Raw genomic sequence first — 16,131 nt, 5'->3', positions numbered from 1 at the left:
TGGAATGCCCTTTCCCCCCCCCCCCCCCCCCCCGTTTCATAAAGAATGCAGATCGAGTCTGTTGACATCTTTAAGAAGTCACTGAAAACATATTTATTTTTCGTTTGTATTTTGATCTGTGATTTGTCGCTTTGAATTGATTGTTTTTTTTTGTTTTTAACCTTGTTTTTTTACTTTGTTGTACAGCACTTTGTAACTGTTGTTTTGATAAGTGCTTTATAAATAAAATTTACTTACTTACTTACTCTCACCCCTCTCTCTCTCTCCCCCTCTCTAACATGCTTCTCCACGCCTCCATCCAATGAGAAACAGGAATACAATGATATAGCCGTCACTCACCCCCCTCTCCCTCTCCCCCCTCTCTCTCTCTCTCTCCCCCCCCTCTCTCTCTCTCCCCCCTCTCTCTCTCTCTCTCTCCCTCTCTCAAACATGTTTCTCCACGCCTCCATCCAATGAGAAACAGGAATACAATGTAGCCGTCACTCGCCCCCCCTCTCCCTCTCCCTCTCGCTCTCTCTCTCTCTCTCTCTCTCTCTCTATAGCCATCACTCGCCCCACCCCCTGAAGGAACCGATCAATATTCAGTGTCTGAACCTCCAATAAATACGGGCTGTCATGCATGTTATGTTATAGCCTCACAGTCTGGACTTCACCATGAAGACTGCTCTGCTGCTTCTGCTGCTGTTCTGCCTGGCCGAGGCTGATGACATCCGCGGGGAGTTCCAGAGGTTTAAGAGCCAACTGGAAGGACAGCATGCAGGTCAGTATAATGTTTACCTCTCAAACAACAGTGGGCTCATTTTAAGAGCCAACTGGAAGGACAGCATGCAGGTCAGTATAATGTTTACCTCTCAAACACCAGTGGGCTCATTTTAAGAGCCAACTGGAAGAACAGCATGCAGGTCAGTATAATGTTTACCTCTCAAACACCAGTGGGCTCATTTTAACCCATTCTGACCTGAGATCAGATTCATACGAGGTTTCCACTGGACACACACTGGTCTGATGAACCCATTCTGACCCGAGATCAGATTCTAAAAATGTCAGTCGTTCTTCGATTTTTCAAAAATAGCAGACCTACAAACATAATGCTAACACCAAAATGGGTTCCCGTTCAGAATTGGGTTAACCTCCTTCTTTTGGGACACTTTTTAAAGTTGCTCGAGTCGATATATCCAATATTCTTCATTGTATACATGCATTTATTTTCAAATAAAGAAGAGTAAAGATGTGTAAAATGTGTAAATAAAATCACACATGTGTGAAGTGAGGGGCACAGCCGTTCGCTTCATTGACTTTGTATATGTAATCACGCCGCTCAAACTGTGCAGGTTTGAATGTATATAGCTTGAGAGGGACAGTTATACCAGAAGCAGAGACGTGTTTTCAGTAAATCTAACGTGGTTAAAAATGTTGGAGTTTGAAGTCACAATGAGTTTATATGGCAGTGTCTGATAAAAATGTAGGCCTATATCAAAATGTCTAAATACTGAATCAAGCAACTTCATTGTCTGAGGTGTTCACAAAAGCCTGAGTAGACGATGAAATGAGCCCAAACATATTTGAACATGAAATGTATTGATTTTTAAGAGGCTGCATGCTTGTTAATCAGACCCAGTGTGTGTCTAGTGGAAACCTCGTATGAATCTGATCTCAGGTCAGAATGGGTTAATCAGACCAGTGTGTGTCCAGTGGAAACCTCGTATGAATCTGATCTCAGGTCAGAATGGGTTAATCAGACCAGTGTGTGTCCAGTGGAAACCTCGTATGAATCTGATCTCAGGTCAGAATGGGTTAATCAGACCAGTGTGTGTCTAGTGGAAACCTCGTATGAATCTGATCTCAGGTCAGAATGGGTTAATCAGACCCAGTGTGTGTCCAGTGGAAACCTCGTATGAATCTGATCTCAGGTCAGAATGGGTTAACGTGACGTAAAAATGAAGACTATAATAGGATGTAAACTTCAAAGTGGGACGTGCCTCAAATGTCTCCTCATCTCACCTAAAGTAACCAAGTACTGTACTCTTACATATTGAGTATTTACTACTTTTGGTACTTTAACCCATTCTGACCTGAGATCAGATTCATGCGAGGTTTCCACTGGACACACACTGGTCTGATTAACCCATTCTGACCTGAGATCAGTTTCTAAAAATGTCAGTCGTTCTTCGATTTTTCAAAAATAGCAGACCTACAAGCTCATAGCGCGCCACTCGGTGGCGCGCTATGAGCTTGTAGGTCTGCTATTTTTCAGTAGCTAAAGCATAACATGATGCTAACACCAAAAGGGGTTCCCGATCAAAATGGGTTAAGTTGTATTTTGATGCAATACTATTTCTACCTTGCGTTACTTGTACTTAAGTAAAACATGTAAACGTACTTTTGTCCACCACTGAATTTCACATGTCAGTTGTCTGTGTGATTATACATGTGATGTCAGTTGTCTGTGTGATTATACATGTGATGTCAGTTGTCTGTGTGATTATACATGTGATGTCAGTTGTCTGTGTGATTATACACGTGATGTCAGTTGTCTGTGTGATTATACACGTGATGTCAGTTGTCCGTGTGATTATACATGTGATGTCAGTTGTCTGTGTGATTATGCATGTGATGTCAGTTGTCTGTGTGATTATTAGAGCTGGGACTCGATTAAAAAAATTAATCTAATTACCGTAATCAGAGGCTTTGTAGTTAATTAATCTCGATTAATCGCATTTTAATCGCATATCAATATTTTACCCGAGAACAGTGAGAAACCTTTTTTTTTCAAATGTTTTTTTGGTATCCCAGTGAATAGTGACTACGGGATTCCACTAATTTTCAACATTTTACTGTCATTAATATACCTTAGAGTTGTTGTGTGGCTATAATAAAGTCCCCCCCATTCTGTGTTTCCTAGAACTGGAGGTCTGAAAAACAAATCAGTAACATTATGAAGTACATCTCAGTGACATCACAAAATAAAAATGTACTTCATAATGTTACTGTTTTTTTCAGACCTTCAGTTCTATAGGCAACACAGAATGGGGGGGACTTTATATTATTTCCAGTGCACACAACTCAATAGAAAAATGCGTTTGATTCCAACAGTGATATATATATATATATATATATATATATATACATAGTGATAAGTGCCTATATAAAGTGTCTCAGTGTGTATATGAATACTCAAATGTACTTTACATGGCTGGGCATGAGAAAACAAATAAAAACAACTTTATTATGGGGGAAACAAAAAGGAGGTTTTTCTGTAGTTAATTAATCTCGATTAAGTCCCCCGGCCCTAGTGATTATACAGTGATGTCACATATGAATTAATAATTTCACATATCAGTTGTCTGTGTGATTTTACATGTGATGTCAGATATCAGGTTTCTGTGTGATTTTACATGTGATGTCACATATCAGGTTTCTGTGTGATTTTACATGTGATGTCACATATCAGGTTTCTGTGTGATTTTACATGTGATGTCACATATCAGGTTTCTGTGTGATTTTACATGTGATGTCAGATATCAGGTGTCTGTGTGATTTTACATGTGATGTCACATATCAGGTTTCTGTGTGATTTTACATGTGATGTCAGATATCAGGTTTCTGTGTGATTTTACATGTGATGTCACATATCAGGTTTCTGTGTGATTTTACATGTGATGTCACATATCAGGTTTCTGTGTGATTTTACATGTGATGTCAGATATCAGGTGTCTGTGTGGTTTTACATGTGATGTCAGATATCAGGTTTCTGTGTGATTTTACATGTGGTGTCAGATATGGCTTCCAGACTGTCTGCGAGTGAAACCAAGATGGAAGAGTTGGTGGAGGAACTGCAGAAACACAAAGCAGGTATTGATTAAAGTCTATATCGGGTGAAACATTGACCTACAGTATATAATTCTCACTGCTTCCTTTCCTCGTATGTCTTGTGTATTTTTCTGCATCAGGTAAAGTATGATAAAGGAAGTGGCGTTAAGAAGTTCCTGTTCATCATGAACAGAAACGACCGTGTATAGAGCGTCGCAGTCCCTCCCCCTTTCAGAACGACGAGTGGCCCAGGAAATGAAACGCAATGCATTTCTCCCATAGGATTTTCTTTAACCCATTCTGACCTGAGATCAGATTCATACGAGGTTTCCACTGGACAACACACTGGTCTGATTAACCCATTCTGACCTGAGATCAGATTCTAAAAATGTCAGTCATTCTTCGATTTTTCAAAAATAGCAGACCTACAAGCTCATAGCGCGCCACTCGGTGGCGCGCTATGAGCTTGTAGATCTGCTATTTTTCAAAAGATAAAGCATAACATGATGGCTAACACCAAAATGGGTTCCCGTTCAGAATGGGTTAAGTATTTATTTAAAGACGGTTACGCCGCGGACAAAGCCAACTCGGATCGTGACAAATCATGACGATGAACACAATGTTTTGGGGCCGATCAAATCATTAGAAAGAAGAAAATAAAGGCAGGAGACAAGACTATTTGTTTTGTTTTTCTTCTTATAAATTATTCGATCGGCCCCAAAACATTGTGTTCATTGTCATGATTTGTCACGATCCGAGTTGGCTTTGTCCGCGGCGTAACCGTCTTTAAATAAATACTTAAAGAAAATCCTATGGGAGAAAAGAAAAGTTGTGGCACTCCCTCTTTAAAGAAGCCCAGATCAAGAGCATGCTTAGACTGGCAAACAGTATCTCCTCTGACGCCTTACAAGTTTTAAATGATGAATATCAGTTGCCCTCCATGAGGCGGTTTAGAGTCCCTAAATATAAGAAAAACAGGCTAAAGAACTCTTTTGTGCAGCAGTCTGTTCTGCTTTTAAACCAAAGTTCTATTGTTCTTGTTCCATGTCTGCTTCTGTGATTTGTGTCCTGTAATGTATCTTTTGTAATGTATTGTGTTTATGTCTTATGTCTGTATCTTGAACGGTGACGTCATGGACGCAAACCTGTGACCAGATTTGCCTGCCATCGATCGCGCACATTACAGCTTTTCACCAGAGAAAAACTTTTTTTTCAAAAATGAGTTAATAGCACAGGCAGACTCTCACATACTAGAGCATGTCTGAAATAAGTGTCAAAGCTGAAATGTAAATATGAAATAAATGCTTAAACATGTAGCTAGGTGTAATGTTAGAGACCACAGAAGACATGTAAATATGAAATAAATGCTTAAACATGTAGCTATAGGTGAGTGTAATGTTAGAGACCACAGAAGTGAACCTTTTCAAGCCTGTTTTCTCAACTCGCTGTTTTCTGCAAGACATTACTCTATAAGCCATATCTCCAAAACCGGTGGGTCAAACTGAACAACCGATATGTCAATTTGAAGCTATGATTCCCTGCTTTGATATGAAATGAAAAAACAAAAATTCAAAAAAACTCCAATGGCAGTCTCCTAGTCAAATCTGGTCACAAATGTCAGTGCAAGCTGACAATAAAGTTGAATCATATCTTATCTTTGTCTGTTCTGTTGTAGCTAACAACAACCTGAAGACTGACCTGACCCAACTGAAGACTGACCTGACCCTGGAGATTACGCAACTGAAAAGTGAAGTAAAGAGGTTGAAATTTAAGACATTAGGTGAGAAGTAAAAAAAATTTTTTTTAATAAATATTAAAATGGTGTATTATGGATATTGTAATCATTACCGGGAGGGGGGGGGGGGGTGTTACTTATTAATAATCTAAATCTATGAAGTAACTAGAGAGGTGTCAAATAAACGCAGTGGAATAAAAACAATTTAATATTCTATTACCGGTATATATCTAAGAGTATATAACAGAAGTATACAGTGTCACAGACATTGAAATACTTCACTAAAATACCAGAAAAGTATTACTTGAGTATAGGCTAAATGTGTGGAGTATAGAAAACACCATTGATATAATAAGTGAATAGTTTTACCCTCCACTCCATCTCTGACTACTACTATTATTATTACAACTGTACGCGTTAGATATTGCTTTGAAAATCCATCAGTAAAATGTCCCGTTTGATGTTTTTCAGGGTGTGGCATCGCCGGATGGACGACGTTTGGAGACAGCTGTTACTCCTACAGGACCTACAATGAGACTACTGAAGGGAAAACATGGCAGCAAAGTAGAGAAGACTGTCAGAACCAAGGAGCTGATCTGGTGGTCGTTAACAGTAGAGAAGAACAGGTTAGAGAGAGAGAGAGAGAGAGAGAGAGTGTGTGTCCTAGGCATGTGAATCTCGTCTCATCTCACGATTCGATATGCATCTCGATGCACTGCCAGCGATACGATACTTTAGCGATACATGGAATCTCCTGGCGATACGATGCGATACGATACACCCCTCTACCGATACGATGCGATTTGATGGCGATTCAATTCGGATTTATATTAAAGCTCTATTAATTTCCCAAAACATGTAAGAATGCATTACATTTAAATTCAAAGCAATTTATTGTTTTACTGTAGGTTAGTATTATAGCTCTGCATCTCAAACAACCCAACTTATAGAATTCTGTAAGTAAACAAAGGGTCTGCTCTCTGCTGGTTATTGTGGAATTGTTAATTACTAATATAATCATAGGCTATAGTATAATAATTATATCTCAAAGGTCAATTTAAGGTTTTGTGCGTGTGTTTGATGGATCTATCCCTTGTAAATGAAGGATTTGGACGACGACAAAGTGAGCAGGAAACTAGCTATATATTTATATTGTAGACGTAAATCTAACATAAGATATTTTTGTTCCATTTGAAGATTTACTGCATGCATTTCATTTGATGCATTTCCTATTGAGGTAAATGTGAACAACCCAACTGAAATACACGTGCGTGCATGCGTGCAGGGGCGGCCTGACATTTTAATTCACTAATAAAGTAATGTTTAATCAATAAGTTGTTAAATTGAAAAAGGGCTTCCGTTATAAGACCTCCCGAATGGTTAAATGCTTTGTACTTCAGTAACCTGAAGCTGCTTTTCTGTCCAGGACTTTGTTGACAGATACGTTGGCAGAGACAACGTTGTGTGGCTTGGATTGACCGACAGCGAGACAGAAGGAGTGTGGAAGTGGGTGGATGGAACACCGCTGACCACACCAACGTAAGACTTCACCTTCATTATTCTACTCTGCTATTTAAAAGAAAACATTTTACGTTTATTTATTTTCAGCAAAACTACATTTCACATTGTTGTCTCCACCAGGCTGTGTACAGCTATTAAAAGGCCAGGGAGAACATGTGTGTTTTTAAACGAGATTTAAAAATGACCATAAGGAGGTGCAGGCTGTCTGGCGGAGTCAGGTTACCTTGGGGGTCGTCGACATGAAAATGTTTGAGAACGACTGACATAAAAAAAAAATAGGCTTTTCAGAGAAATGTCAGGATTTAGAAGGCCTTTTTTCGATATCAGTCCAAAAGGCATTTAATGTTTCTACTTCTACAGGTACTGGCGGTCTCGTGAGCCCGACGGTGCTGGAGATTGTGTTTTGGGTTATAATGGAGGATGGATGGACGCACCGTGTGCAAGTCTATCATATTGGATTTGTGAAATGGTTTTCTAGTGTTATGCATTCACTAGCCCATTCTGACCTGAGATCAGATTCATACCAGGTTTCCACTGGGACACACACTGGTCTGATGAACCCATTCTGACCTGAGATCAGATTCTAAAAATGTCAGTCGTTCTTCGATTTTTCAAAAATAGCAGACCTACAAGCTCGTAGCGCGCCACTCGGTGGCGCGCTATGAGCTTGTAGATCTGCTATTTTTCAATAGCTAAAGCGTAACACGATGCTAACACCAAAATGGGTGCCAGGTCAGAATGGGTTAATAATAGGCCCATCTCACAGCCCTTTCCACGCCCCATATAGGCCCCATTGTTTCATAGACAATACCCTTCTGTACTTTGGGTTCAAAGTTCTACTCATAATATCCTGCAGTATTTTGTCACGGGCCAAGAAACGTATATAAAAGTATGTAACCAAAAAAACGAAAATCTTGTGCTGCTGTTTTTGCTTGTAACAATGTGTTATATTGATTTTGGCAACACAAAATCTTTATATGTCATAAATACTGTACATATACATGTAACATCTGAAACAAGTACTGGTGCCTTAGTTTACTCATATGTGAATCTAGATCATGAAATGTAGCAAATTTGTAAAAAAAAAAAAAAAAACGCTTCAACTAACGTTATTGGCACCCAGCACAATGAAACATACACATAGTAAATTTAGCCAAAAGGTTATGTTTCATACATTAATACATTTAACAACCTACAGTACTAGTACTGTGTAATGAATAGATATAATAGAAAAATCAGTTGTAAGAAAAATGTATACTTGTGATTCTGTGAAGTTGCCTAAACTGAAATAACAAAGTAAAAAAAGAAAGAAAACAATACTACAACATGACGTAACGATATCATCCTGATGACAACAAAACAATACTACAACATGACGTAACGATATCATCCTGATGACTACAAAACAATACTACAACATGACATAACGATATCATCCTGATGACTACAAAACAATACTACAACATGACGTAACGATATCATCCTGATGACAACAAAACAATACTACAACATGACGTAACGATATCATCCTGATGACTACAAAACAATACTACAACATGACATAACGATATCATCCTGATGACTACAAAACAATACTACAACATGACGTAACGATATCATCCTGATGACTACAAAACAATACTACAACATGACGTAGCGATATCCTCCTGATGACTACAAAACAATACTACAACATGACGTAGCGATATCCTCCTGATGACTACAAAACAATACTACAACATGACGTAGCGATATCATCCTGATGACTACAAAACAATACTGCAACATGACGTAGCGATATCATCCTGATGACTACAAAACAATACTACAACATGACGTAGCGATATCATCCTGAGGACTACAAAACAATACTACAACATGACGTAGCGATATCATCCTGATGACTACAAAACAATACTACAACATGACGTAGCGATATCCTCCTGATGACTACAAAACAATACTACAACATGACGTAGCGATATCCTCCTGATGACTACAAAACAATACTACAACATGACGTAGCGATATCCTCCTGATGACTACAAAACAATACTACAACATGACGTAGCGATATCATCCTGATGACTACAAAACAATACTACAACATGACGTAGCGATATCATCCTGAGGACTACAAAACAATACTACAACATGACGTAGCGATATCCTCCTGATGACTACAAAACAATACTACAACATGACGTAGCGATATCCTCCTGATGACTACAAAACAATACTACAACATGACGTAGCGATATCATCCTGATGACTACAAAACAATACTGCAACATGACGTAGCGATATCATCCTGATGACTACAAAACAATACTACAACATGACGTAGCGATATCATCCTGAGGACTACAAAACAATACTACAACATGAACATGACGTAGCGATATCATCCTGATGACTACAAAACAATACTACAACATGACGTAGCGATATCATCCTGAGGACTACAAAACAATACTACAACATGACGTAGCGATATCATCCTGAGGACTACAAAACAATACTACAACATGACGTAGCGATATCATCCTGATGACTACAAAACAATACTACAACATGACGTAGCGATATCATCCTGATGACTACAAAACAATACTACAACATGACGTAGCGATATCATCCTGAGGACTACAAAACAATACTACAACATGACGTAGCGATATCATCCTGATGACTACAAAACAATACTACAACATGACGTAGCGATATCCTCCTGATGACTACAAAACAATACTACAACATGACGTAGCGATATCCTCCTGATGACTACAAAACAATACTACAACATGACGTAGCGATATCATCCTGATGACTACAAAACAATACTACAACATGACGTAGCGATATCATCCTGATGACTACAAAACAATACTACAACATGACGTAGCGATATTATCCTGATGACTACAAAACAATACTACAACATGACGTAGCGATATCATCCTGATGACTACAAAACAATACTACAACATGACGTAGCGATATTATCCTGATGACTACAAAACAATACTACAACATGACGTAGCGATATTATCCTGATGACTACAAAACAATACTACAACATGACGTAGCGATATTATCCTGATGACTACAAACTCCCACTGTACCTTCGACAGGCAGCCTCTGTAGACATTTTTTAAAGCACAGCTCAAGACCCACTTCAACACCCTTGCTTTTAATTGATCTTTGATTCTTTTGTTATTCATGTCCTCACTGTATTGCATTACTGCTTGATTTTTAATGTTATAAAGAAATAAAAACTAGACTAAAATGGACCAGTAGACAAGAGATCCAGTATAAGTGAATTTACACTTGGTTGCATGCTGAAAATAGCCGATCCACAAGCTCACAACGCGTCGCGGGCTTGTAGATCGACTATTTTCAGCAAGTGTAAAATCTGTCATTTCGACGGCATCAAGGCCCGGCAAAATACATTTTAGTCGACTAAATCACCTGTAGATTTAGTCGAATGGACACTGGTGGACAGTAAAGGCAAGAGCAGGCCGTCAAGCATTATTATATGCAATAATGTTTTGATCAACTCACATCAATAATACCGGGTGAAAGAAATATGTCACATGACATTATTGTAGCTACAATTTGATTTTTTTCTTAATAAAGTCTGTTCCTAGTGTTCCCATCATGTAAAGCGCTTTGGGTATTTAGAAAAGCACTATATAAATCTGAGCTATTATTACAATAGCCCATGAAGTTAATATAGGCTATATTTAAGGGTTTGCACTGCAACGACTGATGACAATGATCTGAAAAATGAATGAAAATCTAGGTGTGCCGTCGCGGAGCGCACACTAGGTAGCCAAGACCTGCATTGACATTTTACTATAAGGCATATCTCGCTCATTTCTTAAGCGATATTTAAAATGTAAAAAAGATCGCCATAATCCTTGGGAACTCTACTTTCAATTGGTGTTGTCAGCCAAGACTGTATTGTCTTCCAATCTAACAATATAGTCACATTACGCACATGTACGCAGTTCTTCCTGTTCTGTCGTTACAAGGAGAGAGAGAGAGAGAGAGAGAGAGAGAGAGCGCCCATTCAGGCTATATTAAAGGTCTTTTATATAATGTGATACATGTGATCTCACATAATGTGCGAGTTAGAGCTATAACGTTACTCAATGATCATTTGCCATCTGATTGATTTCACAGCAATCAACTAGATTTGAATAACAAAACGTATTGATTGGACAATATGTATCTGTTGTCAGAAAGTGTGTGAGAGAGAGAACATGTGAATGAAATTTCTCCAATTTCTATAATTGCTTGTGTGCGCTGAGAGAGAGAGAGAGAGAGAGAGAGAGAGAGAGAGAGAGGCGCTCCAAATTTGGTAAGTCAGCCAGATAGGTAGTAATGCCTTTATCTCACGTCAATTTTAGAGTGGTATACATTTATACATTAGCATCTTTCATTCAGATTATGTTCAATAACGTTATGGTAGGCCACAGACTAGAGTATAGGTTACAGCCAGGTTCAACCAAGTTGTGGCTCTAACTGGAGTCGATTTTCTGCCTTGCTCAAGGGCACGTCGGGACCTCGACAAGCCCAGGCTACTCACAGCTAGTCTCAGTGCATGTCATGGGTGTCATGCCGCCATCAGTCCTCCAGAGGGCATGTGCATGTGGCACTGAGGGGATACGCTCCGACTACTGGACACACAGTCATCACTGTTGGACATCTGCTGCACGCGCACACGCGCACACGCACACACACACACACACACACGCACACACACACACACACACACACAATGTCGTTAACAGTTAATTTAGTATTTCCCTCCCTCCCTCTCTGAAATCTGAAATGATCTTGTATACAGATTAATTTGATTGTATAGTAGTCGTATATTAATCTATAGAGTATATAGTAATCTCTGTACTCTCTAAAGAATAACATGACACAGAGACGGTGGCTGCTTAATTAAGTTAATTGAGGACCTTCTAGCTGCTAGACTATGTGTTTAATAAAACGAAATGAACTGCTAGAATCTAGCAGTTCATTTTGTTTTATTAAACACATTTCTTCCATGTTGTAGTTCACGTTTTGTAATGGCATCATCATGCTATTATGCCCGTGGATATACAGAGTGAACTTAACAATGATACATTAATATGATAATACCTTTTATATAATCACCAACATGAATTATGTTTGTTAAATATTTTGTGTATTGACTCACAATATTTTGTTATCTTTTATATGTTTCATATGGGTGTGTCACATATGTCATTTGATTTACTGTATACCCTGAATCTTGAATAAACAAAAAAGTGGAAAAAAAAAAGAATTATGTTTGTTATTTACAGCTAGATAAGAGTGTGGGGCGAGATGGGAAAGGGGCGACCGTACCCGTTACCGTCTAAACTGACCTGTACTGAATCAAGTGAAAAGACCACTTGAACTGATGTCTTCAAGCGCCGGCGAAGAGCTGGCTCTTGAAAGGCAGAGACTGTTGCAGGTGTCGTGGAAGGTTTAGGGACATCGGTATCGTCTTTTAGGCCGTTGTCTTTTACACCCAGCAGGCTCACAGCATGCTGCAATGTGGACAGAAGACGGGGGGGCATCTTGAAATGGGTTTCTGAGCTCAATTGCACCCAGAAAATTTGCACCGGGAATTTTTAACATGATTCAGTAGATTTTCTGTGGCTCAGAGAAAATCCCAGAGCACAGAAAATCCACTGGATGCGCATAAAGGTTGTTTGGGTGTTAATTGAGGTCAAAGAACCTAAAAGAAAAACGAAAAATAAAAGTAAATGGAAATTGATGTCATGAAACCTTTGAACAAATATCACATATAGATAGATATTATTATTTGTCTCGGTCATGGTTTATCCAGCATTATTACATACAGAAAAGGGGTTGACAACATGATACAATTGACCGAAAAGGAAAGGGCTGAAGTCGAAGCTTATTATGCCCACCTTTTTGAGACTTCAGTAAATCTCACGGAAGGAAAACAAAGACTGAATAAAGAAATCAGATTTCAACATTGCTGCATTTCTAATAAAAAGTATAAACTAAATCAGATCATATTTGGGTGTATGGCTGAGGTGGCCTATAGGAAAGTCTTCCCCTCATTCCCCCAATAATACCTCATTCCATGCAAATGGTGATGGCCCGGCAGCTTTGCCCTTCGGGAAACGCCAACTGCACACCCTTGAGTTGCAGTTTGGGGTGAAGTTGCGACGCCTGTAAATAGAAGATTTATATTACTCATGTGCACAAGAATTACAGAAGCAATATTATAGGCGATGAAAAACACATTATAGGCAATGAAAAATGTAAATGTCAGACTCTCTCCAACAATATAATTAGTTTGAGATAAGTTAATTTGTTTGTTTTAAAGAGAAACAAATTCAAATAAAACAGTGGCTCAGGGGTAGAGTGACCGGATGGGAACCGCAAGGTTCCCGGTTCAAACCCGGGCTCCCCCAGAGTTAGTGTCGAAGTGTCCTTGAGCAAGACCCTTAACCCCTAATTGCTCCTGATGTGCAGGTTGGTGCCTTGCATGGTTTCCTCCGGCATGGGTGAATGGAATGCACAATCTATGTGAAGTGCCTTGGATAAAGGCGCTATATAAATAAATGCTCCATCAGCTTGTGACCACAACTTGTTCCTGTTTGCAGTTGACTCAGCACTGCTGGTCTGGGACAGGAACAAGCTGCAGGTTGAAAAGGCCCTCAGCTCTGAGCTCGGTAGAATCTGCACCGGGCTCGCTGATAAAAACTGAATCCATTCTCTTTGGTTCAAATAGTGATCTCAGTGAGGCTGATGACTTCTTGATTAGAGTGGGTGACAATATTATCACACAAAATGATTAAATTACATACCTAGGTTCCATCCTGGAGGCCAATCTTTCCGGTGATAAAATGGCCACCAACGTAATCAAAGAAGTCAACCAAAGAACAAGATTCCTATACAGGATCTCCTCACTGGTCTTCACCTTGAAGACCCTAACAGGAGCCCTAGTACAAGGTTTCTACGACTCTCTTGGTACCACAGCACCTCAAAGGCCCTTAAGACATCCCAAACAAACTTCAGGTTACTACTTGTCTCACTCCTCAAACCCACCTCACCCCTGCCCATGTTTACAGACTGGAATGGCTTAGGGTTGACGACAGAGTACAGCATCTTGCAATGGGTCTGGTCCACAAGATTCGATACAGCACCAAGATACACATCTTGTACCCGTCTAAATACTTCCTTATTGTCAACGAAGTCCACACACCCATAACACAGAGGGAGGGAGCGCTACTAACCACCTAGATTCGGCGCAAACAAGGGACCAAATTATTTTCACTCCTATGCCACCAAAATGTGGAACGCCCTACCAACAGTGATTAAGACATGCAAATCCCATGACTCCTTCAAAACCGCTCTCAAAGGGCACCTACGGACGGCCGCAGTATGAAACTGGCCCCCGTAAAACCTGAATCCCCCCCCCCACCCCTTTTGCCCCTCACTGTATGTATGTTATATATACACTATATAGAGTATATTTGTACGTCTCTAATGTTATGATGAATTGAACATGGTGGGCCCTATTGTAAACAAGTGTAATGCTTTATGGTGTCGTCCACATAGTTAAGAGTTTTGTTTTGAGTTGTGCTTGAAATGTACTGTAATTCTCCCGTTCATAAATTCATCAATCAATCAATCAGCTGAGCACATTCATTAGGAATATCTATAAAATACACCTTATTCATCCAATTGTGCTGTAGTAACTTTATTAGACGGATAAGACCCTAGAGATGCATATATGCATCATCTCGTTTCCAAGGGGTCCTTTATAATGGGATGAATCTAGAGTTGCAAAACCCTCATACAATTTGCGTTTTCGATCTGCTTGTATTAAACGACGTTAAAAATCACCAACATTGCAGCTCTAGGCCAAGCTTGAATTATCCTCTTTCAATTTTTGTTTCATAACAATCCACCACGGTATACATGTTAATTATGAGCTGCTTTCTGTCAAGAAATGATCTGCAGGTTATTCTTTTTGTAACTATTGAACAGGTCGTGACTCGTGCTGCTGTCTCCTGCATTATGTACAAATTCTAAACAGGACCGTTCAGTGTTTTACGACGTGCTTCCAAACTCCAACACCTGCAGAGAATTTCTTGACAGAAATAAGTAGCTGAAAATGTCTACGGTGGATTTTTATGAAACAAACGCTCGGCAGATTCAGAGAAGATCATTTAATTGGCCTATAGCTACAATATGTTGCGTTGGTGAGTTTAACGTCGTTTAATGGGGAGTCAATGGAGGTATTTTTGCAACTCTAGATTCACCCCATTATTAAAACAAATCTAGAGTTGCAAATTGCGGCTACCCTACGCACTGATTACAAGTGTGTTGAGCAGAAAAGCGTCAAAAACTTCACATACATCGATCCTTGAGGCGGATGCGTACTTTTGTAGCCGTTTGACTGAATTAAAGTAATGTTAACACCGGGTTAGCTAGCCCTGGTTCTTGACTCTCGTATTCATACGAGAGTCTGCGCCAAACATAGTTATTTCTTCAAATTGCCACTTACCTTATTAACCGCAGCCTTTTCCTCTTTTCTTTGCGGTTGCAAGGAAAGCGGTAGAATGAGAGTTTGGTGGTTGTTTTAGTCTCAGATCGTTTCAAACACCGAGGGACACAGCACTGAGCCGGCATATTGACGAAAAGAGTTGGACTTCCAAAAACCAAAACATTGCTGCGTTTCCACACGAACATATTAAGGGAGTGTACAGATCGGTACACTCCGTAAATAAGTCCGTGTGGGGACCTTAGGTGGGGACGAGTTCCGCACACACAAAAAAAAATCCGTTTTCTGTTATACTTTTCTTTCCTTTTTTTAAAGACCTGCTTCCTGTGTGAACGCCTGGACCCAAAACATTTATAATAAAGAAAAACAGTTTGCAGTTTGCAGAATTACATTCCAAGCACAACTCAATACAAAAACTGTTAACTGTGAGTGGAGGTCAATAAAGCATTACACTTGTTTACAAGAGGGTCCACCTTGTTCAATTCATCACATTTAT

The 16,131-nt window shown here is 39.4% G+C and overlaps 1 protein-coding gene and 1 long non-coding RNA gene across 2 annotated transcripts; one reads left to right on the top strand and one right to left on the bottom strand.

The window, feature by feature from the left end:
* Positions 1-654: 654 nt before the first annotated feature.
* Positions 655-8,198, top strand: LOC308317062 (CD209 antigen-like protein C; the record flags this gene model as incomplete). Its single annotated transcript, XM_080765853.1, has 7 exons — positions 655-760; positions 3,778-3,852; positions 5,486-5,590; positions 6,017-6,171; positions 6,972-7,084; positions 7,427-7,561; positions 7,814-8,198. The coding sequence occupies 6 exons, from the start codon at positions 655-657 to the stop codon at positions 7,542-7,544; spliced, it is 672 nt and encodes a 223-aa protein (XP_080621979.1). The 3' UTR covers positions 7,545-7,561; positions 7,814-8,198.
* A 4,279-nt stretch (positions 8,199-12,477) lies between these two features.
* LOC308317107 lies at positions 12,478-15,805 on the bottom strand. The gene is made up of 3 exons (XR_013964225.1): positions 15,639-15,805; positions 13,195-13,291; positions 12,478-12,636 (listed from the first exon to the last, which is right to left on the bottom strand). It is a non-coding gene; the product is annotated as an uncharacterized lncRNA (long non-coding RNA).
* Positions 15,806-16,131: the final 326 nt, after the last annotated feature.

Source organism: Protomyctophum bolini (genome assembly GCF_963924005.1).
Source record: "Protomyctophum bolini genome assembly, chromosome: 6".
NCBI lineage: Eukaryota > Metazoa > Chordata > Actinopteri > Myctophiformes > Myctophidae > Protomyctophum > Protomyctophum bolini.
The sequence above is the reverse complement of the archived record's forward strand: the minus strand, read 5'-3'. Positions and strand labels throughout refer to the sequence as shown.